Source organism: Wyeomyia smithii, chromosome 3 (genome assembly GCF_029784165.1).
Source record: "Wyeomyia smithii strain HCP4-BCI-WySm-NY-G18 chromosome 3, ASM2978416v1, whole genome shotgun sequence".
NCBI lineage: Eukaryota > Metazoa > Arthropoda > Insecta > Diptera > Culicidae > Wyeomyia > Wyeomyia smithii.
The window spans coordinates 264,723,434-264,748,822 of record NC_073696.1 but is presented as its reverse complement, the minus strand read 5'-3'; the positions used below and the strand labels follow the sequence as shown (position 1 = coordinate 264,748,822).

The 25,389-nt window shown below is 40.7% G+C and overlaps 1 protein-coding gene across 5 annotated transcripts in view; it reads right to left on the bottom strand.

Annotated features, from left to right (window-relative positions):
* Positions 1-25,389, bottom strand: part of LOC129731158 (uncharacterized) — a 511,313-nt gene that overhangs the window by 13,699 nt on the left and 472,225 nt on the right. For 3 of the 5 annotated variants that reach the window (XM_055690957.1, XM_055690956.1, XM_055690959.1), the window contains one exon: positions 6,211-6,328. In XM_055690957.1, the coding sequence (XP_055546932.1) occupies positions 6,211-6,328 (118 nt within the window). The remainder of the gene's footprint in view (positions 1-6,210; positions 6,329-25,389) is intronic. The other 2 variants (XM_055690960.1, XM_055690958.1) reach the window with 1 other exon arrangement.

The following is a 25,389-nucleotide window of genomic DNA, read 5'->3' as shown; positions in this document are numbered from 1 at the left end:
TCCCAATTACCGCAGGAGTTCCGCAAGGTTCTATCCTGGGCCCGGTGTTGTGGAATGTCATGTATGACGGAGTGTTGAAACTCAAGTTCCCTGTAGGGGTTGTGATCGTCGGCTTTGCAGACGACATAACGCTGGAGGTTTACGGCGAGTCTATCGAGGAGGTCGAGTTGACGGCCGCGCACTGTATACGCAAGGTCGAGGACTGGATGCGCTCCAGGAAACTGGAGCTCGCGCATCATAAGACGGAGGTCACGGTTGTGAACAACCGTAAATCGGAGCAACAGGCGGTGGTCAGAGTCGGAGACTGCACCATCACCTCGAAGCGATCCCTGAAGCTCTTGGGGGTTATGGTGGACGACAAGCTCACGTTCGGGAGTCACGTCGACTATGCCTGTAAGAGGGCCTCATCGGCTATTGCAGCACTATCTCGTATGATGTCCAATAGCTCAGCGGTTTATGGCAGCAAGCGAAGACTTCTTGCGAGCGTGGTTTCGTCCATACTTAGGTATGGTGGGCCAGTGTGGCCAGTGCACCGACTCATACCGGAGATATCCGGCTGGGTCGGGAGACGACATGGTGAAGTGAACTTCCACCTGACACAAATCCTGTCAGGCCATGGTTGTTTCAGGCAATATCTGCACAGGTTCGGACACGCGGTGTCCTCCATGTGTCCCGAGTGCGTGGAGGAGGAGGAGACTGCTGAGCATGTCTTCTTCGTATGCCCCCGTTTCGCAAGAGCGAGGAGCAACATGATGGCTGTGAGCGGGCCTGGCACTACTCCGGACAATCTAGTCCGGAGGATGTGCGACGACCCGGACATCTGGAACGCGGTCTGTGCGGCCACCTCTCAGATTGTTCTGGAGCTGCAACGTGTGTGGCGGGTCAACCACCAACACGCCAGTGGTAGCTAATTACCAGTCTCCAGGTAGTTAGCTAGGAGGTTATAAGAGTAAAGAGGGTGCATCACGCACAAAAGCCACTCCCCGACGTAATACTTAACCGTCGTTCCGGGAAGACAGGGGCTGGAGACTGGAGGGGTTTTAGTGGGTCGGGACAGGGATCAGTAGTTGTCTGGGCGAGTGTAACTACCCCAGCATCTCTCCCCTAGTCTCATCCCCACACCCTGAGTTCTCTTCTCAGGTGTCTGTTTGCAGATTTCCCCGCCACCTTAAAACAAAAAAAAAAAAAAAAAATTGGCAGGGTGACTAAAGAAACCGTAGATTCACATTATAGAACTGTTATTTTGTAATTAAAATGTGTAAATCGGAGGAGGTGCACCTTGCTTCAACGGTGCTTATTACCCCAGATACTCCTATATATTATAACTAGAGATGCACCGAATAGCACTATTCGGCCTTCGGCCGAATACCGAATAAGCTTTTTCCCATTATTCGGTGAGACGAATATTCGGCCGTATATTCGGCTGAACACAACGTTGGTCGTATGATAACAAAATAACCAAATGGTCATTGTTTGAAGTTTAAATTGTTTCTTTCGCTCTCCAATTGTTCATGTACGAAAACGATTGAAAATTGTCCGAACTATTGCACAAGAATTATTTGCTAATTCGTGGCGCACCTAGTTTTGTTCTTATTTGAGTTGTCGTTTAAAAATAATGTTTTTGAGGATTATGGTTAACACAAGTTTGTGTTACAACTACATTTTGAGTGTTTTGAAAAAAAAATTAAAATGCGAGAAATGAACGAGAACTGAGCATGTGACTTTGGCTCAGAAAAAACATACCTCATCCAGACAAGACATGAAAGAGATGTGTGGAGATTGCGGTTCGTGTTCCGTTTAATGAGATATGTTCCTTTCTAAGCCCAAGTTACATCTTCAGTTTTCGTTTACCCCCGTTCATAGAACTTTGCACTATACTTTTATATTATTTTCTGATAATCATTGGCCACTATTCGGCATATTCGGCATATTCGGCCGAATAATAAACTTACTATTCGGCGAGCCGAATATTCGGCAAAATCCAATTTTTGCTGATATTCGGCCCGAATATTCGGCGACCGAATATTCGGTGCATCTCTAATTATAACCAAATACCAAATCACTGACCAAAATGATCTGTTAAATTTTTCAGAAAATCATTTATTCTTTGCGCATTTTATTTGAAGTCAGGAAACATGCAGAATTCAAAACATATTACTGTTTCTATATAGTCAGGTTTTTTACCGTGTTTTCTCCGCGTTTTTACGAGTTTTTTTATACGCGGATTTTCGAATTAACGCGGGTTTGGAATCAAAATCGTCTAACTGTTTATTGAATAAAAGACTTAGTCAAAAAATCTCCGTCCTTCGAAAGATCTGGAATGACTGTTAAAGAGAACTATTTTTAATGCTGGTCGTAGAGCGTTTCGGGTTTTTTGAAACCTTTCTTTGCGGTTTATTTTACATGACTTTTTAATTACCGCGTTTTTTCCGCGGATTTTTTCAATAACGCGGTTTATTTTTACACGGATTTTCCAATTGACGCGGTTTTTTTTACAAGCTATGTATCCCCCGCGTGAAAAAATCTGATTGTATTACTATTTTGAGCCGACATATTTCTCCAATGCATTTTTGAATCACCTTGCGTCTCCGTTGAACTTTTCGAAAGGAAGCGCACGATGATTTTTACAATTATTGTAGAAAGTTCGGAAGCCACCTAGAAGATTCCAAATTCAATACATGTGTATGATGTATCACCCAAGGGCAATTTAAATAATTTTCCGAAATATCCCTTTTAATTGCTCACATGGGCAGAAAATTAAACGAAATGAAAAACTCATCGATGCGAGAATTATAAGGAATTATGTAGATATTAGATAAAACATGAAAGATTTATTGCAAAACACAAAAATGTCACAAGAAAATTTTTTACAGTTCAATATTAGATTATTATTTATATTTTTCAAAACCCATCTTTAAGTTTCGAAAAATGATTCAATCTTCTTAATCTAATCTGAAATGTTACCCTTATTATAGAAGACGAGGCGAGCGGCGAGTTACTCGTTTGCCCAATTTTGGTATTGCAGATGGTGAGTCGGCTGGATTTTGGACGAGTAGCTTGACACAGCTGTCACCAGCCAAGTTTCACTCGCGTTCTCTAACACAACATTTTGCTCGCCTTGTCTTCTGTAATAGGGGTCATAAGCAGACATCCAGAAAAATACAAAAAGGTTAGCTTTTCATTTTGAAGCGTGGAAAGATACGAAAATCGAGCTAACACTTTTATCTTAAACAGACTTTTCAGGATGGATAAATAATTTAATGAAAATGGTGTTGAAGGAAAAGTTGTGGGAAAAGAAATATTTTAAATCGGAAAAAATACACTAAGTCAAAAATCGTATCTTTTCATCAACAATGCCATTGATATATGTTATTTGCCACAGATTTCCTTAATTCCTTAATTAAATCCTTAATTGAAGTTAGCGGTAAATTTAAAATTTCATTGTTTTTTGCCTTTCTCCTAGAAAGGTATAGCAATCACTGGCAGAACCGAAAGTATGAAAGTGCTGAAAACCGAAGGTATGAAAGGGCTGAATGGCATATATCACTCGACTCAGCTCGACGAGTAGAGCATTTTCTGTATGTGTGTGTATGTGCAACTTTTCAATCTCACTCGATTTTCTCAGAGATGGCTGGACGTTTTCATAAAATTATTCTCAAATGAAAGATCTAGTTGCCCCATACGACCCTAATAAATTTTATTGTAATTGGATTTTTAGTTTGTATGCTATTCATCAGAATGTGAAAATCACGAAAGTTCATTATCTCAGAAACTACACAACCGATTTTAACAAAATTGATTTAAAATGAACGGGCTACCTAAAAACCCTTAGGTTTTCAATTTTATAAAGATTAAACATGTGCTTAAAAAGTTATGGAAAGAAACGTGTTCTGGAGCCTGTTTAATCTCACTCATGTCTCTTAGAGATGGCTGAATCGATTTTCATGAAATCAGTGTCAAATGGAAGGTCTAGTTACCCCATGAGATCCTGTTGTTTTTTTTTTTTTGTAATCGGACTTTTACTTTGCCTGTTATGTTAAAAGATGTGAAATCTTTCTATGAAAAGAAACATATTCCGAAGACTACTTAAACTTACTCACTTTTTTCAGAGATGGCTGAACCGATTTCCACAAAATAAATATTAAATAAAAGGTCTAGTTGCCTCATAACACCCTATCGAATTTTATTGTAATCGGACTGTAATTTTGTCTGTAATGTATCAAAATGTGACAACACCGAACCTCCTTCATTATCTCAGAAACTACACAACTGATTTGAACAATATTGATACCAGATGAACGGGCTATTTAAGGGTTAACTGAGGTTACCTAAGGTTAACTGATGATTGAACACGTGGTTCCAAAGTTTTGCTGGCCTGTAGGTTCCCATTTGATTTGATTATAATCGGACTTTTATTTCAACCGTTATGTATTAAATTGTAAAAACAACGAAAGTCCATTATCAGAAAGATTACACGACGTATTTCAACATAACTAGTGTCATACGAACGAGTTACCTTTCAAATTTACAAGTACCAAACTTTATAACAATTTGATATGTGGTTAAAAGATATGGAAAGAAAAGAAGTTCAAAGACTATTTAGAATTATACCTGCTTTGGTGAAAATATGTGGCCACAACATAATTTAAATTTGGTATTGTACTAGTTTAGGGTTTGCAATATTCCCGGGATTTGATTTCCCGGCAAATGGGAATGAAAAATCTTATTTCCCGGGAATTCCCGGGAACCGGGAATGGAAAAAAATTCTTAGCAACAATGAGATTTCAAATAAAGTTTATTAATAAAAAGTATCAAAAAACCGTTTTTGATTTCATTATCAACTTGCATGAAAAACGAATTACAAACCAAAACTTATTCAATTTTACATCAGAGCCTCTTCGCTAATTTTTCATCAAATATATTTGCTATGCCGTTACACGATGCGAATTATTTTTAAAAAATAAACTGCATAGTTAAACTAGTTTTCATTGGCATAACAAACCCTTTTGAAATTGGTTGATTAGAGAGTAGGATTTCATGTAAGAAATTTGATTGTTCAACTAGAACGCGATTTGGCCTCTCGGTAGTTTTCTTTGAAATACCGCAACAAACTGGAAGGAAATGATAGAATAATTAATAATCAGTTCAATACGACTCCAAATAAATAAGTTTTAGAGCATTTGAATGTCTACATAATTAATCTCAAAAATGATTTTTCGTGTGAAATCGTGGCCACGACCCAAATTACGCTGACTGAGTTTAATTAAGTTATATATTTCTGGTCGCATTGATTCACGGGTTTCAAATTTTCTTTATCAATTTAATTTAATTTTCATCAATGAACAAAAAAAGAAATCACTATTCGCTCAGTAGTGAACTAACTGTCGAAGAACGACATTAGACGAAGCAAATATGTACCAAATTTTTCATTTTCTAGATAAGACAGCAAATATTTTCGACAAATAACCGAAGCAAACAAATTGATAGTACACGGCAAATATTGACCGTCATTCCAAGGAAATATTTACTACGTATAATTCCAACTTTAAAGTTGCTATACATTTTGACGACGTTAGTTTCGTGTTTCGATAGTCAGTATATTAAGTTTTATTGCAAAATTGTATAGGAAACTATATTAAATCTTTCGACACTTTTTAAAGAGCCCGGGAATCAATATTTCTGTTCCCGGGATCCGGGAATCTCGGGAAAAGGTAATTCCCGGGAAGTCGTTCCCTTTACTACTATTTGAACGTTTCTTTCTTTTAATCCGCTTTTTTTAAGCACTAACATTATGTAAAATTTCATGTTTCATACTTCAAATTTAACTTTAGAAACAATATCAAAATTTTGGATCCCAAATAGTGAATATACCTTTATTGGATTGGAGTGTTCATGTAAATCTATTCTAGCAAATAATGAGTTTGAATGAGAAACGCTGGGTCTGACCGCTAGGTGGATTAAAAATTAGTAAAAAAAGATAAAATTAAATTTGTTTGCAGGTGGTACAACTAGTAGCTTTGTATATGCAATGAGTACAGAGAACCAACATATTCGATTCCCTCAGAATCACCACAGCTCACCCCGTGCAATCATTAGAATATTTGCTCTTTATTTCAGGCAAATGAATTTCCCTGTGTGAAATATCATGATTCAAATAGCAAAGTAAAAAAAAGCCGTCGTAATTAAAACCATAGAATGGTTGATGCTTACCATGAGATGGACGAAGCGTGGACGTTGACCACACAGGACAGGTTGATGGTGCTGCCCTTCATCACGTGGACCTCTTGTGAGTTGAGGATTTTGGCCCGTGCCGCTGTCGAGAGAAAATCTATAAGTTGCAAGTGAGTTTGTTGCGGCAATCATTATCAAAGTTCTGCGAAATGACAAATGGATTTCGTGTGCGTGTTCGTATGTATGTGAGTGTGTGTGAAAGGAAAAACACTAAGAGGAACAACCATTCATCCATTTCATCGCCATCATTGAAAAATCCGTTCTGGGAAAGCGAGATTCCGATTGCAGATCATTCTGTCGATTGGATGTGCGTGCGGCCGGACCGACTTCCTGCTGGAAGTCGATAGCTTTCCGGTCAAATGAGCTCGAAAATGTGCCTGGTTTGTGTAAAATCAATTTAGAGTTTTGCTGGGCGGAAAATACGAATTTGCACATAATTGATGGCGGGTGTTGGTGGCGCAACGCTCGGTCCGTTCGAGCAGGGGACTTTTGAAGTATGCACTAATTTGCATTTTCCAATTTACAAGTTCCCGAAGCGCGTGTTCAATAAAACTCCCGCCGGTTCCCATTCGCTGGTGACTATTGTCCTGCTGAAAGTTAGCCTTCGACAATGGCCAGTCGTCCGCTAGCCAGTCAGCGAGCCGCTTGTGGCTGGTGGCGTCGGCGATGATTTGCAATCAAACGGATGCAATCTACGCCGTCAGTTCCGGGATTGTCTGTTCTATTGCGAAATGATTCGTGCATGTGACGAAAGCGCGATGACAGATAACAGGATGGACCCGGGTGGTGGAGGGTTGCCGGAGCGGCTTTGATTGAAACTGACGAGACTCGCAGCGTTCGAATGTGTAGCGAACACATTTTAGTTGCAAAGTTTGGTATGTTTGCACACAAGAGGGAAATTAGGTTGGGTGCATCGCTGCTGTCGAAAATCATGATAGTTTAGTCAGTGTGATGGAGGAGGTTCAAAATTAAAAAAGGTTGTCCCTTCCGGATCAACAGACGACCGGTGGATGGTTTGCCAGGTGGTGTAAACAATCGCTGATGCTGCGGAACGCCCTGTGCCGGTGTGTATGTGTTATTTCGCAATCAATTCGAAAAATAGAAAGTCACTCGCATCGTACGCGGCTGGTCATCAGGAGCGTCTACCTGAGAAGTCAATAAACAGCCCTAAAGATTTTCCGATATCAAACTTGAATTTTATATACTTCCAAAATTAAATCAGTACATCAGCACCATTATTCAATGGAGGCGCATTATAGTTGGTAAACGTAACTCGATGGAGGCGCATGGTCATCATTGACAATAAATGAGGAAATTAATTTAGTGCGTATAATATCTCTATTTGTAATGGAAAATGAGAGGATGTTTCCGATAGCTCTGGGTTATTATAATTTCCTTTCCATCTTGCGAGTTTTTGACAGCAAAGATTGATATCGCCAGAATTATATTTCAAGAGGTTTTTGTATTCAACCAAAAACTATAAAGGCGACATTAAAAGAATGTAGCCATATATTCACCAGTAACATCAGCAGCTTTTACAATTATATTAAACTTTTTGGATTCCCATGTGAATGCAATCCACTTGCCACGTCACCGACGACGACGGAACACTAGACTTGACCTCACCGTGCGCACCAAGTTTTGTGATTTCCGTGTTGCACCATTTTCCTGATTTAACAGTAAGGCCTCCTGCCGCCGCATCCCCGCCACACGCCATAATCCGGTTGCAAGCGATTTCTATAAACATTCACTCAACGGTAGCGGATTCAACAGGAAAACCTACAATTTCACATGATTGCGAGATACGAGTTTCGACGGCCGAAGCCCGAGTCCCTCGCAGGGACTCCCAGCTGCCGGCTAGATCGGTCGGAAAATTATCCGTACCCGCCACTGATGAAGCAGATCCATGCAGTTTCCTCTCCCGGGAGCTGTTGCCCTTCTCGCCGGGGTAGCATAATAACTATCGAAAGAATAGCAACAGTTAAGTGGAGGCGGGCGCGGAAGCAATCATCGCGGCAGGCATTAAACAACTCCAGCGCTGGCTGGTTCGCGGTTAAGTTCGTATTTTGAACTAGAAACCAGCAAATAATGACGCGTTGATTCGTGGTATATTAGAGTAATGTTTGCGGTGTGCACCATGCACCATGGAAACGTTGGACAGTCATCGTTGCCCGGGTTGTACCCAGTCAGAGCTTCGACTATTTTCCGAAAATAATTTAGCTAGCGAACAATAAAAATCCCACTAACAGCGGCAGGTTTCAACAGTCGGGTCGAACGCTGCATCCGTTGGTTTTGTAGTAATGAGTCTGATACAAACTAGATGGGGACTACCGGACGTGGTTCTGACGAAGTCAGGCTGATCAGATTGACTCGGCATGGGGGGAAAATGTTCGCCGAACTTCGATGCGCACGGTAAATAGTGATTCTTTTGGTATGCACTCCGGGAAGACATATCCCACCGTGGTTTTGCTGCATTTGTAGGTTGATTCGAATCCTAGTAGAGCCTTTTTCGATCCGGCCAATGCTATTGGAACGCGAGTGGATTTCCGTTTTAATCACACGGCTTTGCCGTGTTAACAGTTTGGTTAGAATTTATTTAGAAATGTTTACATTTTGCGCGGAGTAATTTTGTGCCTTGGCATATTCGAATCAACTGAAAACAAATTCCAGTGCCCACATATTCTGCGAATGCACGCTATGCTGGGCAGTGTTTGAGCGTTATTACATCGATGGTCATGTCAAAGTTAGATTTTTAGGGACGTTCCCCAGCAACCTTGCGTGGTTTATTAAATTGGCGGTCTTTAGTGGTCTTCTGAAATAACCACATAGCTTTAAAACTGTTAGCAACTGAAACTACTGAAAGCACGTTGAACCATTCAAAGGTAAGATTTACCATACCGAAATCGGGAACCCCCTCCCTCTATGCTATCGGAGGCAACTACCAGCTGAACGTGGAACTTTTAATCGCCCGCATTCAATGAACTTTACATCGTAACAATCCTCAACGGTCACATTTGACTTAGTGCTACTGTTCAATTTATTTTGCATGTTGGTTTTTACTTTGTACGTCGTTTGGTTTGCTGCTACCGTCGCACATAGGAGTATTTTACCCAAAAACTTGGCAAAAAGTCCGAAATACAAAATACACGATTTCCATTATTTTTAATTGATTTCAGTTGAAACATACCCTCATGCTATCCCAGAACCCATTGGTGTCTTATCACATAAACCAAACTGTTATATTTCTAATTTATTCCACAGTGAATTGGTCAGTTTGGAAAATACGTGCTACTGCTCGAGTGGCGTAAAAAATTGGAAAATTTTGTCAAATAGTTTTTCCCTCTCACAGGACATAATCTACAAGATAAGTAAAATGTTTTGCTATATTTAAAATGTTGATTGCATAAAATAATCATGGATTGTTTACGAAATAAGTGATTGTGAAAACCGACCGCGAAAAATCCATAATATTGTGATATTAATTATCTGATTTAGTAACCTTCCGCGCAAGTCCCGTCGAAGCTTCATTCATTGACTGAAAGGTCAAAGCCTTCTGTAAATATACGAAAAGAAAAATCTTCCTCCTGGTTCCTCTTTTTTATTTTATTGACATTTTATTAAATGAAGAGTTATATGGAAATTTCTAAATCTTTGTTTTATATTATGTGCAAAAAGACACTAAAAATGAAGTCAGCGAATTTAAAGTAATATTTTATATGTTAGGTGACGTTTTGAATGGATGTCACCTTTTTTGTGTTGATTATACGAAAATAACACGTTTTTGATATAAATCTATCCAATTACTTGGACTTTTGGCCTTGCTTTTTGGCCCAAATACTCCTATGTGCGTCGCTCGCATGTGTACCCAACAAGTTAGGCGACAGCACTTTTTGTGGGAGGACTAAACAACATAAACACACACACACACCGAGCAAATGCTACACAATAAACAAACACAAACACGCCAACCTGCACCGGGAGTCGACGGGTGGCGAAAAAAAGTGCAACGCAAAAGTTTATCTATTATGCAAATGTTAGCATTCAGTTAGCGCTTTGCTGCTTACCGCCACTGATCAGAGAGCAGCAGCCAGCGGTCGTGAGCGAGGAAATAGAAAATGTACTTTATTCTATAAATGCATTCATAACTTAGAGGAGACCTATTCGCAGAAATGCGCAACCAGACGCCTGATGGATCCTGCCGCTTACTCTACCTCCTCCCACGTCATTCCTTACCATTGGCCGCCGCAGGCAGCCAGAAGCTGAATATATTCTCTTTTTTCTTCTCTACTCTGATGCAAACACGAACAAATCATAATCCCGGTACCATCGGTTCCCATCCAAACTGGGGCACTGAAAGGCTGCTGGCTGCAATAAATCATAGTCTTTGTGCATTAGGACTTTTTTTTGTAGTTGTTGTTCATTTCTGTTTAAGAGGATATTTGCCTTTCGCATAAGCTTCCTGCGCGGGCTACCGAAAGGCTGTATAGAGTCTGCTCTCTGAAGTGGTTTCCTTCTCCGGGGAGATGAAAAATCCGCGTGATGCCACTCCACAAGGCTGGTATTTGGGATGTCAGCGGGTTTGCGGGATTGCTCGCGGGATTTTTACTGTTAATTAGAAGCGTCAAATCCAATATTGTTCTGATATATTTTCATACAAAATAAAAAAAAACCTTTATATTATCAACTCTTTTAATGGAAGATTATCTACCAGTTTTTTTAATTCCTACATAAACATTCATTCATTTTGTGCCGAACGCGCATCAGTATCGGACGTGTTTGGTGATCGCTCCGATAGAATATAAAACAGAAGACGCGCGAGCAAGTGTTGGCATTGTTTGCCTAGTCGAGTGAAGGTTCAAGGTCGCCCGCCGTTGTGCAACTGTTTCGCATCGTGGCTGTTTGCTGGTGCGTAAGCCGATTTGGCTGCTAAGTGATTTGTGCTACAACAGTGGACGAGAATCTCAACACAAAGGAGGAAAAAGAAGAAGCCATCAGTTGACAGCGAGTTGTGTCGCTTAATGAGTGATCACACACCCGGCTCGCTGCTGGTGGCTGTTTGGAGCTGCTGTATTGGTGCTGCTGGCTGTAACGGCTGCAGCTTCGACCGTTCGGACAACCAACCCTGCTGAAAGGAGAAGTAAAGAGGTACGTGTTCTGTCGGCGCTAGTGCGCTAGATTTAGCGCGATGAATGTAGATCCCTCGCCTCCCGTGCCACCATCCCCGAACCCTCCCGACCCTGTCCCTCCTGCCAACCCTTCCTCTGTTAATTCTCCAGTCCCCCCTCGCCCCAGGCTTTACCCGGACGGATCTCAGGGCAGCTTTACTGTTTTCTTTCGGCCAAAAGCAGGACCGAAATCGAAACCGTTAAACATCCTGCAGATTTCGAAAGACCCGACGGTTCAAGACCCAACAAGCTCCGTGTCGTGGTCAGCGACCTGGAACAGGCCAACGTTATTCCTCGCTCCGAGCTTTTCACACGCGAGTATCGCGTTTATATACCCGCACGAGACGTGGAGATCGACGGTGTCATAACCGATTCGAGTCTGTCGGTCGAGTGTATCTTGGCAAGCGGTTTTGGCTGCTTCAAAAATGCTTTGTGTCACGACGTAAAAGTAAAGATCATAGATTGCAAACAATTGCGGTCTGTGTCTCTTGTCAACGGCACAAAAGTGTACACTCCGTCAGACTCGTTTCGTGTTACGTTTGCCGGATCTGCTCTCCCTAGCCACGTCTCAATCGATCGGGTTCGTCTGCCTGTGCGATTGTATGTACCCCGTGTTATGAATTGCACCAATTGCAAGCAGTTAGGCCACACAGCCGCCTACTGCTGCAATAAGGCACGATGTAGCAAGTGTGAGGAGACTCATGCGGAAGATTCTAGCAGTGTTAATGCTGAAAAATGTATTCACTGTGGGGAAAACCAGCATGAGCTCTTCACATGCCCGGTGTACATGCAGCGCAGAGATAAAATCAAGCGGTCACTTAAGGAGCGTTCAAAGCGTTCTTACGCTGAGATGCTGAAGAAGACCGTGACCACTTCTACCATAACATCGAACCCCTTTGATCTGTTGCCCTCCGATGAAACCGATTATGACGATTCATCAGCGGGAACATCTTATGCCAATCCTGGGGAGTCTAGGAAGAGCAAAAATGTTTCTTCTCCTGAACTTCCCCGTAAAGGTCCTAAGATTTCCCAAAGTGTAATGAAAAGTACGGACAAACCAAACAGTGCTGCGAAAAAACCGAAGCAAACTCCTCCTGGGCTTGCAAATTTAAAGTCTCAGAAGGAGTTCCCAGCACTGCCAGGAACATCTAAAACCCCAGCTGTTCCTTTTGCACATCCAGTTGATGAAACAAACTCTGGATTAGTGAAATTTTCTGACATTGTGGACTGGATTTTTGAAAATTTCAATGTACCCGATCCAATTAAAATTTTTCTTACAGCATTCCTCCCAACAGTTAGATCATTTTTGAAGCAGTTGACTGCCCAATGGCCCCTCCTTGCAGCGATTGTATCCTTCGATGCCTAATTCAACTGCGTATATGAAGGATTCTATCTCTGTCTTACAGTGGAATTGTAGAAGTATTTTACCAAAAATTGATTCGTTTAAAGTTTTGATAAATAAAAACAAATGCGATGCATTTTTCCTTTGTGAAACTTGGCTTACTTCAAATATTGATCTCAACTTTCATGATTTTAATATTATTCGCCTTGATCGAGACACCCCATATGGAGGAGTACTTTTAGGGATTAAAAAGTGCTATTCTTTCTATCGTATTAACCTCCCCTCGATTCCAGGCATCGAAGCTGTCGCATGTCAAATGACAATACAAGGTAAAGAGCTTTGTATTGCCTTAATATATATTCCTCCCAGAGCACAGGTTGGGCAACGGCTGCTCTTTGATTTATTAGAACTTCTTCCCTCGCCACGTTTGATTTTGGGAGACTTCAACTCTCATGGTGTGGCTTGGGGTTCCCCCTACAATGATAACTGTTCCTCTTTAATCTATAACGTTTGCGATGACTTCGACATGACTATTTTGAACAACGGTGAAATGACACGTATCCCGAAACCTCCAGCGCGCCCAAGCACTTTGGATCTATCCTTATGTTCGACGTCGCTACGATTGGATTGCACATGGAAGGTAATCCTCGATCCTCACGGTAGCGACCATCTGCCTATTCTTATTTCAATTAATAACGGTTCAACTCGCATGCGACCAATTGACATTCCGTATGACCTCACATGGAATGTCGATTGGAAGTTATACGAGCAAATGATTTCAAAAGCGGTCGAGTCGATTCAACATCACCCACCACTTAAAGAATACAACCTTCTCGCGGGCTTAATCCTCGACGCCGCGTTGCAAGCCCAAACGAAGAAATATCCCGGCGTAACGATCAAAGAGCGGCCTCCAACTCCGTGGTGGGACAAAGAGTGCTCCGATGTCTACACGCAAAGATCCGACGCGTTTTTGGCCTTCCAGAAGGGAGGTATACCCGACGACTATATACGGTATTCGGAGCTTAATACCAAGCTCAAAAGCCTGGCTAAAGCAAAGAAACGCGGATATTGGCGTCGGTTCGTGAACGAGACGTCGAGGGAGACATCGATGAGCACTCTTTGGAACACAGCCCGAAGAATGCGGAGTCGCGTAACGGTCAACGAAAGCGAGGAGTCTTCAAGTCGGTGGATATTTGATTTTGCCAGGAAAGTATGTCCGGACTCTGTTCCTGCGCAAAACTTTGTTCGCAATACGTCTCCGGGTCACGACGCGATAGAATCACCTTTTACGATGGCAGAATTTTCAGTTGCCCTCCTGTCCTGTAACAATAACGCGCCTGGGTTAGATAGAATCAAATTCAACTTGTTGAAGAATCTATCCGGCAATGCCAAGAGGCGCTTGTTGAACTTGTTCAATAAGTTCCTGGAGCAAAACATTGTACCGCAGGATTGGAGGCTAGTGAAGGTGATCGCCATCCAAAAACCAGGGAAACCAGCTTCTGATCACAACTCTTATAGGCCGATTGCAATGCTATCCTGTATCCGGAAATTGATGGAAAAATGATACTCCGTCGTTTAGACCATTGGGTCGAATCAAATGGTCTACTATCAGATACTCAATTTGGCTTCCGCCGTGCCAAAGGGACGAATGATTGTCTTGCGTTGCTTTCAACAGATATTCAGCTGGCGTATGCTCTCAAAGAACAAATGGCGTCTGCGTTCTTGGACACTAAGGGGGCTTTTGATTCCGTTTCTATTGACATTCTTTCGGGTAAACTTTACCGACAAGGATTTTCTCCAATTTTGAACAATTTTTTGCACAATTTGTTGTCCGAAAAGCACATGCATTTTACGCACGGCGATTTGGCAACTTTTCGCATTAGCTACATGGGTCTTCCCCAGGGCTCATGTTTAAGCCCTCTTCTTTACAACTTTTATGTAAATGACATCGACGAATGTCTGGCAAATTCATGCACGATAAGACAACTTGCAGACGACAGCGTGGTCTCTGTTACAGGAGCCAAAGCTGCCGATTTGCAAGGACCATTGCAAGATACCTTGGACAATTTGTCTGCTTGGGCTTTACAGCTAGGCATCGAATTCTCTCCGGAGAAGACTGAGATAGTAGTTTTTTCTAGGAAGCATGAACCTGCTCAGCTTCAAACACAATTAATGGGTAAAACGATTTCTCAGGTTTTGGTACACAAATATCTTGGTGTCTGGTTCGACTCTACAGGCACCTGGGGTTGTCACGTGAGGTATCTGATGAAAAAATGTCAACAAAGAGTGAATTTTCTTCGTACAATAACCGGACAATGGTGGGGAGCCCATCCAAGAGACCTTATAAGGCTTTACCAAACAACGATACTGTCTGTTATGGAGTACGGGTGTTTCTACTTCCGCTCCGCAGCAAACACACATTTGATCAAACTGGAGCGAATACAATATCGTTGTTTGCGTATCGCCTTAGGTTGCATGCAATCGACCCATACGATGAGTTTGGAGGTCTTAGCTGGAGTACTACCATTGAAAAACCGCTTTTGGAGCCTTATCAAATGTGAGGACTTGAACCGTCCCGTGGTTGAAAATTTTGAAAGGTTAATCGAACAGCAGATCCCCAAAATTTTTTCCAATAAATATCGAAACATCAACTGCGACAATATGTTCTACACTGACGGATCACTTCTCGATGGATCCACTGGCTTCGGTATTTTCAATAACAATTTAACCGTCTCCCATAAGCTCGATAATCCTGCTTCTGTTTACGTCGCAGAATTGGCTGCAATTCAGTACACCCTAGGGATTATCGAAAAAATGCCCACGGACCATTATTTCATCTTTACGGACAGTCTCAGTTCCATTGAGGCTCTCCGATCGTTAAAAGATGTTAAGCACTCTCCGTATTTCCTAGGGAAAATACGGGAACATCTGAGTGCTTTATCCGAAAAATCTACTCAGATTACCTTAGCGTGGGTCCCTTCTCACTGCTCGATACCGGGCAATGAGAAAGCGGACTCTTTGGCTAAGGTGGGCGCAACAAACGGTGGAATTTATGAAAGACCAATTGCCTTTAATGAATTTTTCTCATTTGTACGTCAGAATACGATCATCAGTTGGCAAAATGCTTGGACCAGAGGGGAACTGGGAAGGTGGTTACATTCCATAATCCCCAAGGTGTCGACGAACCCGTGGTTCAAGGGGTTGGATGTAGGACGGGATTTCATTTGCGTGATGTCCCGGCTTATGTCCAATCACTATAGATTTGACGCGCATCTCTGTCGTGTTGGGCTCGGGGAAAGTGGTATCTGTGCCTGTGGTGAAGGTTATTACGACATAGAGCACGTTGTTTGGTCATGCCCTGTACACCGTGACGCCAGGTCTAAAATAGTAGCTTCCCTGCAGGCCGAAGGTAGGCAGCCGGCTGTTCCTGTTCGTGATGTCTTGGCGAGCCGTGACCTATCCTACATGTCCCTTATATACGTTTTCCTGAAATCCATCCACGCCCCAGTTTAGTCCTACCCCCTTCCGCCTGCATCCAGCCTAACGACAAGAACACGTTAAGACCCCGGATCCGGAAACAGCAATCAGACCCGCACGATACTCTCAAGGCCCGAGGGAGACAACCCAATATGCCAGTCCGTAATATCTTGGCCCAGCAGCGGAACATGTGCTTACCTAAGGCAATGAAAACTATCATACAGTAAACCAGTGCTTTTAATGCAAAATATTCTAGCTTTAAGTTACATTTAGTTTCAGCTCGTAGTCGGCAGCGAGGATAAAAAATTTGCTTTTAGTTATTAAGATACTTTAGAAAGTAAGCTACCAGATATAATTGGCGCCGTTAAACATTAAATCGTATTTGTGCCGTGTCAAATAAATTATAGATGAACAAAAAATAAATAAACATTCATTAAAATTTTATTTTGCATTTGTTAATCTCGTTTCTTGAATATTGGTTATGATCGCATTTAAATTTTTACCAACCCCTGTTGGGAAGTCGAATAATAAATAAAAATAATAAAGATTAATAATTACAATGGGAACAACAAAAATCAGTTGTTTTGCCGTTTCCTGGTTGACCACTAAGACGGCGTGTTCTTTAATGAACTAAACCCAAATTCATCAACTGTGCCAGTACTGGCAAGATTTTTACTGTTTTAAAAACAGTTCAATTTTTTTTTTGCTTTGAAGGTTAACGTTTTGATTGTTTTTTTTTTTTTAATTTTTCCAAAAAGTTCGGTCAACAATTTTATTTTTTTGGTTCGGTTCGTTAATGTTCATTGCAGTAGAATTGCGCTCGTAAATAAATAACGACCGTTGCACAGTGATATAAGAGTTCAAAATGCTGAACTCTTTTTCATTTACTCCTCAAATACTGGTTTTATTGACATACAACTTTCAGATAAAAATTTAGTAAAAAGTCTCAGACAATGACAATAAGTTTTAGTTCAGTTCAGTTAGTATTGGCGATACAAAATCTAACTTTTAAGTCTTACAGTTTAGAGAAACGGTGTCTTCTGAAAGTTGTAGATAATATCATCATGAAAAACTTTGCCGAAGACATTTTTCTTCTTACTTCTCATGTTTCGAAGATATATCGTAAATGGCTTCGAATGGAGTAAAATTCACGGCTTTTTTATAATTTTGGGTTGCTGAACCGTCGATTTGAAATTTCAGAAATTAAAATGCATCATGCTTGAAAGATTTCCATATGCCAGACAAACATAGGCACATTGGTCATTTAGGGAACATCCAGAAATGATGTAGCTTTTTTTAGGGTTTTTTGACCATCCCCTCCCCAATCATTGCATTTTGTCACAAAGTCTAGATAATTAGGTAGTTTAATAACAATCCCCTCCTCCCATGGGTTTTTTGCAAATTTTATCGTTCAAATCACACCTTGTATCATAAATGAACAAGAAAAGACAAGAAAATAATAAAAATGACCCCAACAGTTACAAAACTTATGAGTTGGTTTGTTTGAACTAACTATTTTAATTTGCTTCTTTTTCTTTATCATCATTTTTGTGTTCATTTTATAAAACTTGTTTTATGTAAAAAGTACGTATTTTTTGAGTTTTACGATAAAATTATACTTTATCCAATGATAAAGATTTGTTCTTTACTACTTTACAGACAACTTTTTTTCAAGCGTCATCAGGATTAAAGCTACTTTTGGAGCTCAGCAAATTTAATAACATTGCATTTTAATCAAGAAAAATGCTAATAATGCAGACTCAGTACATTTTAAAATTCACAGAAAATTCAAACTTCAGCGGCAGTATCAACAGTAGGTCCACAGATCGATGGATTTCTAATAAAAAATGTATAGAATATAGAAGGCCTCTGAAATCACATCCGAAAAAAGTTGTTTGATATTCTTCGATTTTTAAGAAATTTTAAGAATGCCTGTGTTTAGAATTACCTGTTTTGGGTTTTGGAAATGCACACTGTCATTTGTTCGACGATGATATTTTGTATTATTTCTGTCTACTCTATTCAGAATATTAATCTAAGAAGTAACGAGACGATTGCACGAGAGCAAACGAGACAGATGACACAAACGGGACAACAGACGAGACAGACGGAACAACAGACGGGACAACAGACGGGACAAAGACGGGACAACAGACGAGACAATAGACGAGGCAACAGACGAGACAACAGACGAGAAAACAGATGGGACAACAGACAGGACAACAGATGGAACAACAGACGGGACGTGGCCACAGACAGGACAGACGGGATAGTTGGGACAACAAACGAGACTACAGACAAGACAGACAGACACACTGGACAGGTGTGACAACACACGAGACAACAGACGGGATAAACGGGACAACAGACGGGACAACAGATGGGACAACAGATGATATAACCGGCGGGACAAAAGACGGGACAACAGACGGGACAACTGACGGGACAACTGACGGGACAACAGACGGGACAACAGACGGGACAACAGACGGGACAACAGACGAGGCAACAGACGGGACAACAGATGGGACAACAGACGGGACAACAAACGGGGCGATAGACGATGTTATTTTGTATTATTTCTGTCTACTCTATTCTTCGAGACAACAGATGAGACAGAGCGGGGGCCTAGTGTGGTTGGCAACGTCTCCGCCAACCACGCTCGACGGCTGGGTTCGAATCCCAACGCCGACATAGGTGTCGATGGTTGTGAGGTGGCGTGATCCACTCACAACCAACCAAACTGGTCTAGATTCAATCCTAGCCGACACCGGGAGATTTTCTGAGGCGAAAAATCTCTGGGATCACGCCTTCCATCGCATGAGGAAGTAAAGCCGTTGGCGTCGGTCCGTTAATAAACGGGTCGTGAGTTAGGGTCCTGGGTGTGGAGCCTCCCTGGGCGTCGGTGATGAGCCACAACAGTGACGGAACAAGACCGACGGAAAATAAGCGAGAATAAATAAAAAAAAACAGATGAGACAGCAGACGAGAAAACAGTTGGGACAACAGACGGGACAACAGACAGGACAATAGACGAAACAGACGGGACAACAGACGGGACAACAGACGGGACAACAGACGGGACAACAGACGGGACAACAGAAGGAACAACAGATGGGACAACAGACAGGACAACAGATGATATAACCGACGGGACAACAGACGGAACAACAGACGAGACAACAGATGGGACAAAAGACGGGACAACAGACGGGACAACTGACGGGACAACTGACGGGACAACTGACGGGACAACAGACGGGACAACAGACGGGACAACAGACGGGACAACAGACGGGACAACAGACGGGACAATAAACGGGACAACAGTCGGGAAAACAGACGGGACAACAGACGGGACAACAGACGGGACAACAGACGGGACAACAGACGGGACAACAGACGGGACAACAGACGGGACAACAGACGGGACAACAGACGGGATAACAGACGGGACAACAGACGGAACAATAGACGAGAAAAAAAATGTAACAAAATTGTACGTTTTTTTCTATTTCAGATTTGACTTATATATGGTCGGCGTGCGACCAGACCGAGCCAAGCGCCATTTTTTTTGAAATTGAGTTATTAGCACCAGTGGATGTGCAAACTGATAATCTATGTTCCATTAAAGAATGAAATCATTTTAACAGTTCATAGGCGTGTTATAATAAAAAATCTCTTTAGCACTTTGTGAAAAGAACGAAATTGCATTCGACCAGAGTGAACCGTAAAATCAGACATGGCATCTAAAGAAAGTGATTTTTTTGTGATTTAAACGCAAACTTTGCAATTTATTTTAACCAGTTACTGATTTCTCCGCTCCGGACAGCTCGTTAATACGACTGTCATCAGAATTAAATAAATAAACAGCCAGGTGGTTTTCGTAGAGCCGACGATAGGCACATCACTTTTTTCAAGATCTTGTTGAGCCAGACCGAACCAAGTGCATTTTATTTTCATTTGACATTTCTCAAATAAAATTAAATTTTTTCTTGTAACAAACGTCAGGACTGGGTTAATATACGTTAAATCAATAAAATTAGACAATACCCGCCTCAAAATACCAGAGCATTTTATATTGATACTATCTTAACACTTACCACTTGGTGCGCTTTGGCACCAGGAAATAGAGCAATAGAAATAAAGCTTTGTTGTCTATTAGCTGTATAATTTTTGATACAGATTGGACTGAGAGTTAAAGCAGCGTTGATATCTATGTATTACGTTTGACTAGTGAGAAAAATTAGTTTGTTTAATAGTCAAGTTGATATGTTGTAGTAAATACGTTGGACCAGACCGAACTGAAGCCCATTTTTAAAAATTTTTGTTCGACCAGAGTGAAAGGAGTACAAAAGTGTCAAAAATAAAAACCAAATATTTTAACAATTATTGCTATTTTTCGTGTATTTATGATAACAGGACATTCATTAAGCCCTGTTCATTACGTGTTAGCATTAAATTAATGATAAGTTCAAACACGATTAATGTATGGGTGGTCAAACTTCAATTGCTAATTACTCAAAACAATAATGTGTTTGGCGCTTGGCTCGGTCTGGTCGCACGCCGACCATATAAAAACTCAACTATATATTAGGATGAACTTATATTGCACTGTCGAAGCTGCAAAAATAATCAAGAATTGAGGATCAATATTCTATCATATTTTTAAATATTTTGATTTGTAATATATTTTTAATTGTATTTATTTGTATGAAAAGATGAGAGGGCTTTTATGCCTATTTAAGGAGGAATAACTATATTTATTCTACTCAAGCAGGTTTTTCCCTACTTCGTTATGCTTTTTGCGATTGGGCCTTCTACCAGGGCCGGTGGTTAATGTGGGTAGTGTGGGTAGTAGTACCCATTCGGAAAACGTCTTTGTGGGTACTTACTAGGGTGAGGAAAAGTGATCGATTTTCCAGAACCAAGTTTTTTTGTTCCTTTTAGAGTCCCAAACAACCCTAAACTTACCTGAAGTCGATTGATTTTGTCTTCGCTTGGCGCATTGCATTTCAAATTTGTATGAAAATTCATATGGGTAAACCTACTTTTTTGCATTTACCTTTCTAGAGAGTTCAATAATGCTCCAATAATGCACTACATTATGTTTAAGTATAGTATTTTAGATACCAAACAACTTTGCAGAAGACATTGAAGAGCTAGAATGTCCCTAAGAAGAGCTATAGTTGTTCAAAGTTGAGTATGTCGATTTAAATGCAGAAAATCTTGTTTTCTGCCAACATTACCAATGTACCGGCGTCAGTAGGATTCCCATCAAAGGTAACCTGTCGTAACGAGTTTATACACTCAGCTGGACCAAGCAAACAAATTTAGGTCAATATTCTAGGCGTAAATAGAATCTTCAACGTGTTTCAAAGGTTACTTCTGATGGAAATCTCACTGACGCCGGTACACAGGCAGTGTTGGCAGAAAAAATGATTTGCAACATAAATTTCGACATACTCAACTTTGAACAGCCCTAGTATTTTTTCGGCACACCCTAGATCTTTAGTGTCTTCGGCCAAGTTGTTAGGCATCAAAAAACCTACCATGTGAAGTCATGAAACCTATAGTTTGAGCCATTTTGAGCTCTTTAGAATGGAAAATGCAAAAAAAGTTGGTTTTTCCAAATAAATCTCCATATAAATTTAAAATGCAATGCGCCAAGCGGAGACAAAACCAATCGACTTCCAATAAATTCATGATTGTTTGTGGTCCACAATGGAACAAAAAAAAAACATGGTTCTGGCTTTCTACTATTAAGTTTCGTTTTTTCTATATAACGATTCTCCACCCTAGTACTTACCCACACGGAATTATTCCCCTCTATTGCTTACTACCCACTAGGGAAAATGATGTGACGCCGGCCCTGCCTTCTACTATAATTGTTATCAAGAATAAAAAAACAGAGTCAGGACAACAGACGAGACAACAGATGGGACAACAGACGAGAGAACAGACGGGACGGGGCCACAGACAGGACAGACGGGATAGATGGGACAATAAACGGGATTACAGACAAGACAGACGGATAGGGACAGGTGTGACAACAGACGAGACAATAGACGGGCTAAACGGGACAATAGACGGAACATCAGATGGGACAACAGATGGGACAACAGATGGGACAACAGATGGGACAACAGACGGGCGGGGCAACAGACAGGACAGACGGGATAGATGGAACAACAAACGGGACTACAGACAAGATAGACAGGACATACGGGACAGGTGTGACAATAGACGGGATAAACGGGACAACAGATGGGACAGACGGGACAACAAACGGGATAACAGACGGGACAGACGGGACGACGGGATGGACAGTATAGACAGGGCAGACAGGCCAGACAGGGCAGACAGGCCAGACAGGGCAGACAGGCCAGACAGGGCAGACAGGCCAGACAGGACAGACAGGACAGACTAGCTAGACGGGACAACAGACGGGATAAACGGCACAGACGAGACAGACGTGACAAACGGGATAGACGGGATGAATAGGATAGATAGCGCAGACAGGACAGACGGAACAAACGGACAGATGAAACAACAGACGGGACAACAGATGGGACAACAGACGGCCTAACAGACGGGACAACAGGCGGAACAACAGAACAGACAGATGGGATAGACAAGATATCAGACGGAATAGACGGGACAGGCGGAACAGACGGGACAAACGGGATAAAAGGGGATGAACGGGACAGATGGGACGGATGGGACAGACGAGACAGATAGACAGGTTGAACAGACAGATTATTGCCTAAATTCTAGACTTTATGAGTTTAAATAGAACCAGACTACATTTAGTGACTAATTTGGATATTTTGTCTTAATTTTTTCGTGAGCTTTTGATTGCTAGTTTTGACGTAGAGTTTCGTCTTTGAGGAAAGTCCATTTGAGTTTAAAATTGAAGTCTAAAATGAAAATCGAACGAATTCGTGTCCCATTTCAAATGCTTGTCATTCGGTTAGTTTACAACGGATTTTATTCGTTCGTGTAGCAATCGGGGTAGCAAAAATCAGCTATGAATCCACTCAAATGCAGAAAAAATTGTAATTTGATTAGGCGAACTATTGTACTATTGGAAATTGCCAAGCTTTGTAGAAACGCAGATTTTGACTAATTAGAGATTAGCTACATGCATGCATACGATTCATTAACGCTGTCCCTAACATGGTTATAACAGGTATAACAGAATATTATACCTAACCGACTGGGAATGCACTCTTTGGGCTATATAAGAGCCTACTTTCGCTTGAACAAAACAATTTTACAAGCGAACGGTGCGAGGGAAGCACAGTGGTAAACAAGGGCAAAAAGAGGAACTTTATTTCAGTTAATAGTGTCTTCGGAACGACAGTTTTTGTTCATGACCAGCATAAACTAATTGTGAAAATTCTGAAAAGTTTACCCCTAAAACACTGTGTTAGGAGCTAGAGGAATATTTTATTCGGCAAAGTTGTAGAATATATAAAAATATGAAACTTTGCTGAACTCACAAAATTCTTAGCCTCATTGGGTACAAAGCTATAAACTATATTATATGTAAGTTACTTGAAATTTAATTTTATAAGAAAACACAAAAAAGAGGCTTTTCCTTACACAGTAATCTTTAAGCTCATTTTTTCGATAACATTATGAACTTATAGGGTAAAAAGAGTCAAGTGGAATCATGATGTCAATACTATTTCTTAAAGTTTAGCTCAAACAACTATTGTAGGTTCCATTTGTCCCAATTCACCCATATCAGAGTACGACGTGCAAATGTAACAATAGGATTTCAAATACGAACAATACTAACGTTTTTTGTGTTACAAGATAAATGAATGGTTTGTTCGGTAAAGTTGTAGGACATGGTGAAATAGGAAATTAGCTGCATTTTATAAGAAAACGTTGTTCTTAAGAAGCTTTGAGGCACACAAAACACACATTTTGTCGCGGACCAATTATCTCCAGAACTGTTTTCTTATTAAGTTATAGAATATTTTAGCTAAATTTCCGATAACTTTGCCAACTTATAGGGTAAAAACACGTGGATTCGGGCAGATCGAATTTATAACAGTTTGTAGTACTTGAGCTAAACATTGAGGATACATATTAACATCATGATTCGACATCATGAATATATCGAAAAAAAAAAGCTAAAATATGCTATAACTTTATAAGGGAAAGTCCTGGATGTGTGTCCAAACAACGTTTTCCTGTAAAATGTGACTAACAAAAGTTAAGTACAAAAAAACTAAATTCTATGGAACTTCCATATAATATAGTTTTTAATTTTGTATCTAATGAGGATAGGAATTTTATTTGTTCAGCAAAGTTTAGTATTTTGATATCTTCTATAACTTTATCGATCTCCTCAAACAAGAAGTTAGTTTTTTTTTAATTTAAATACAGTAACCTATTTATAACTTTTATAAATTTGAGATTATGCGGGTCAATTGTTTCGAAGACACCATTAATCAAGGATAAAAGTGAAAGGGGCAGTGGAATTAGGTTCCACTTTTTGTCTTATTGGACCACTTTAAAATGGTCACATTTTAGAAGTAGCAGCAGACTCTCTATTCCTGTTAGTGTCGGCAGGCACTTAAAGGCATATAGGAATCTCCTTTCAGCTCAAACAAATCATTTCACTAGCGGACGGTGTGACAGACGGCCACATCTTAGCAGCAATTTCCGATTAATGTATAAAATTTCAGATAAACCAACAAACTGTCCTTTTCAGGACAACCAAATGAATGATTGAAGATTGAACATTTCTCTTAACTGGTTTTGCATTTGCATTGCAACTTGTAATCCGCCTGTTAAAGTTTATTAAGTAGTTCCAAGTTATGGCTTTGCACACAACCCTTCAAGTTCTCAATGTTCAAACATAGTATTTCTGATCAGTTTTCACTGCTCTTCAAACTACAAAACAATAAAACAGAACCAAATCCTCAAAAATGGTTCTGGTTAGAGACTTGTCTAACAAAACGTTGGTGGTTCGCTTCCAGAATAAACTTTCTAGGCCTTTTTCTCATTACTCTAGTTGTAATGACAATTTTTCCCTACTCATATCCTGATATTTTTGGAGACCATTTGACACTTATTCATGATCTACTGTGGGTAATAATTCTTAATAACTTACAAAATCGAACACCCCTAGGCGGCCGATATTTCAGCACTCTT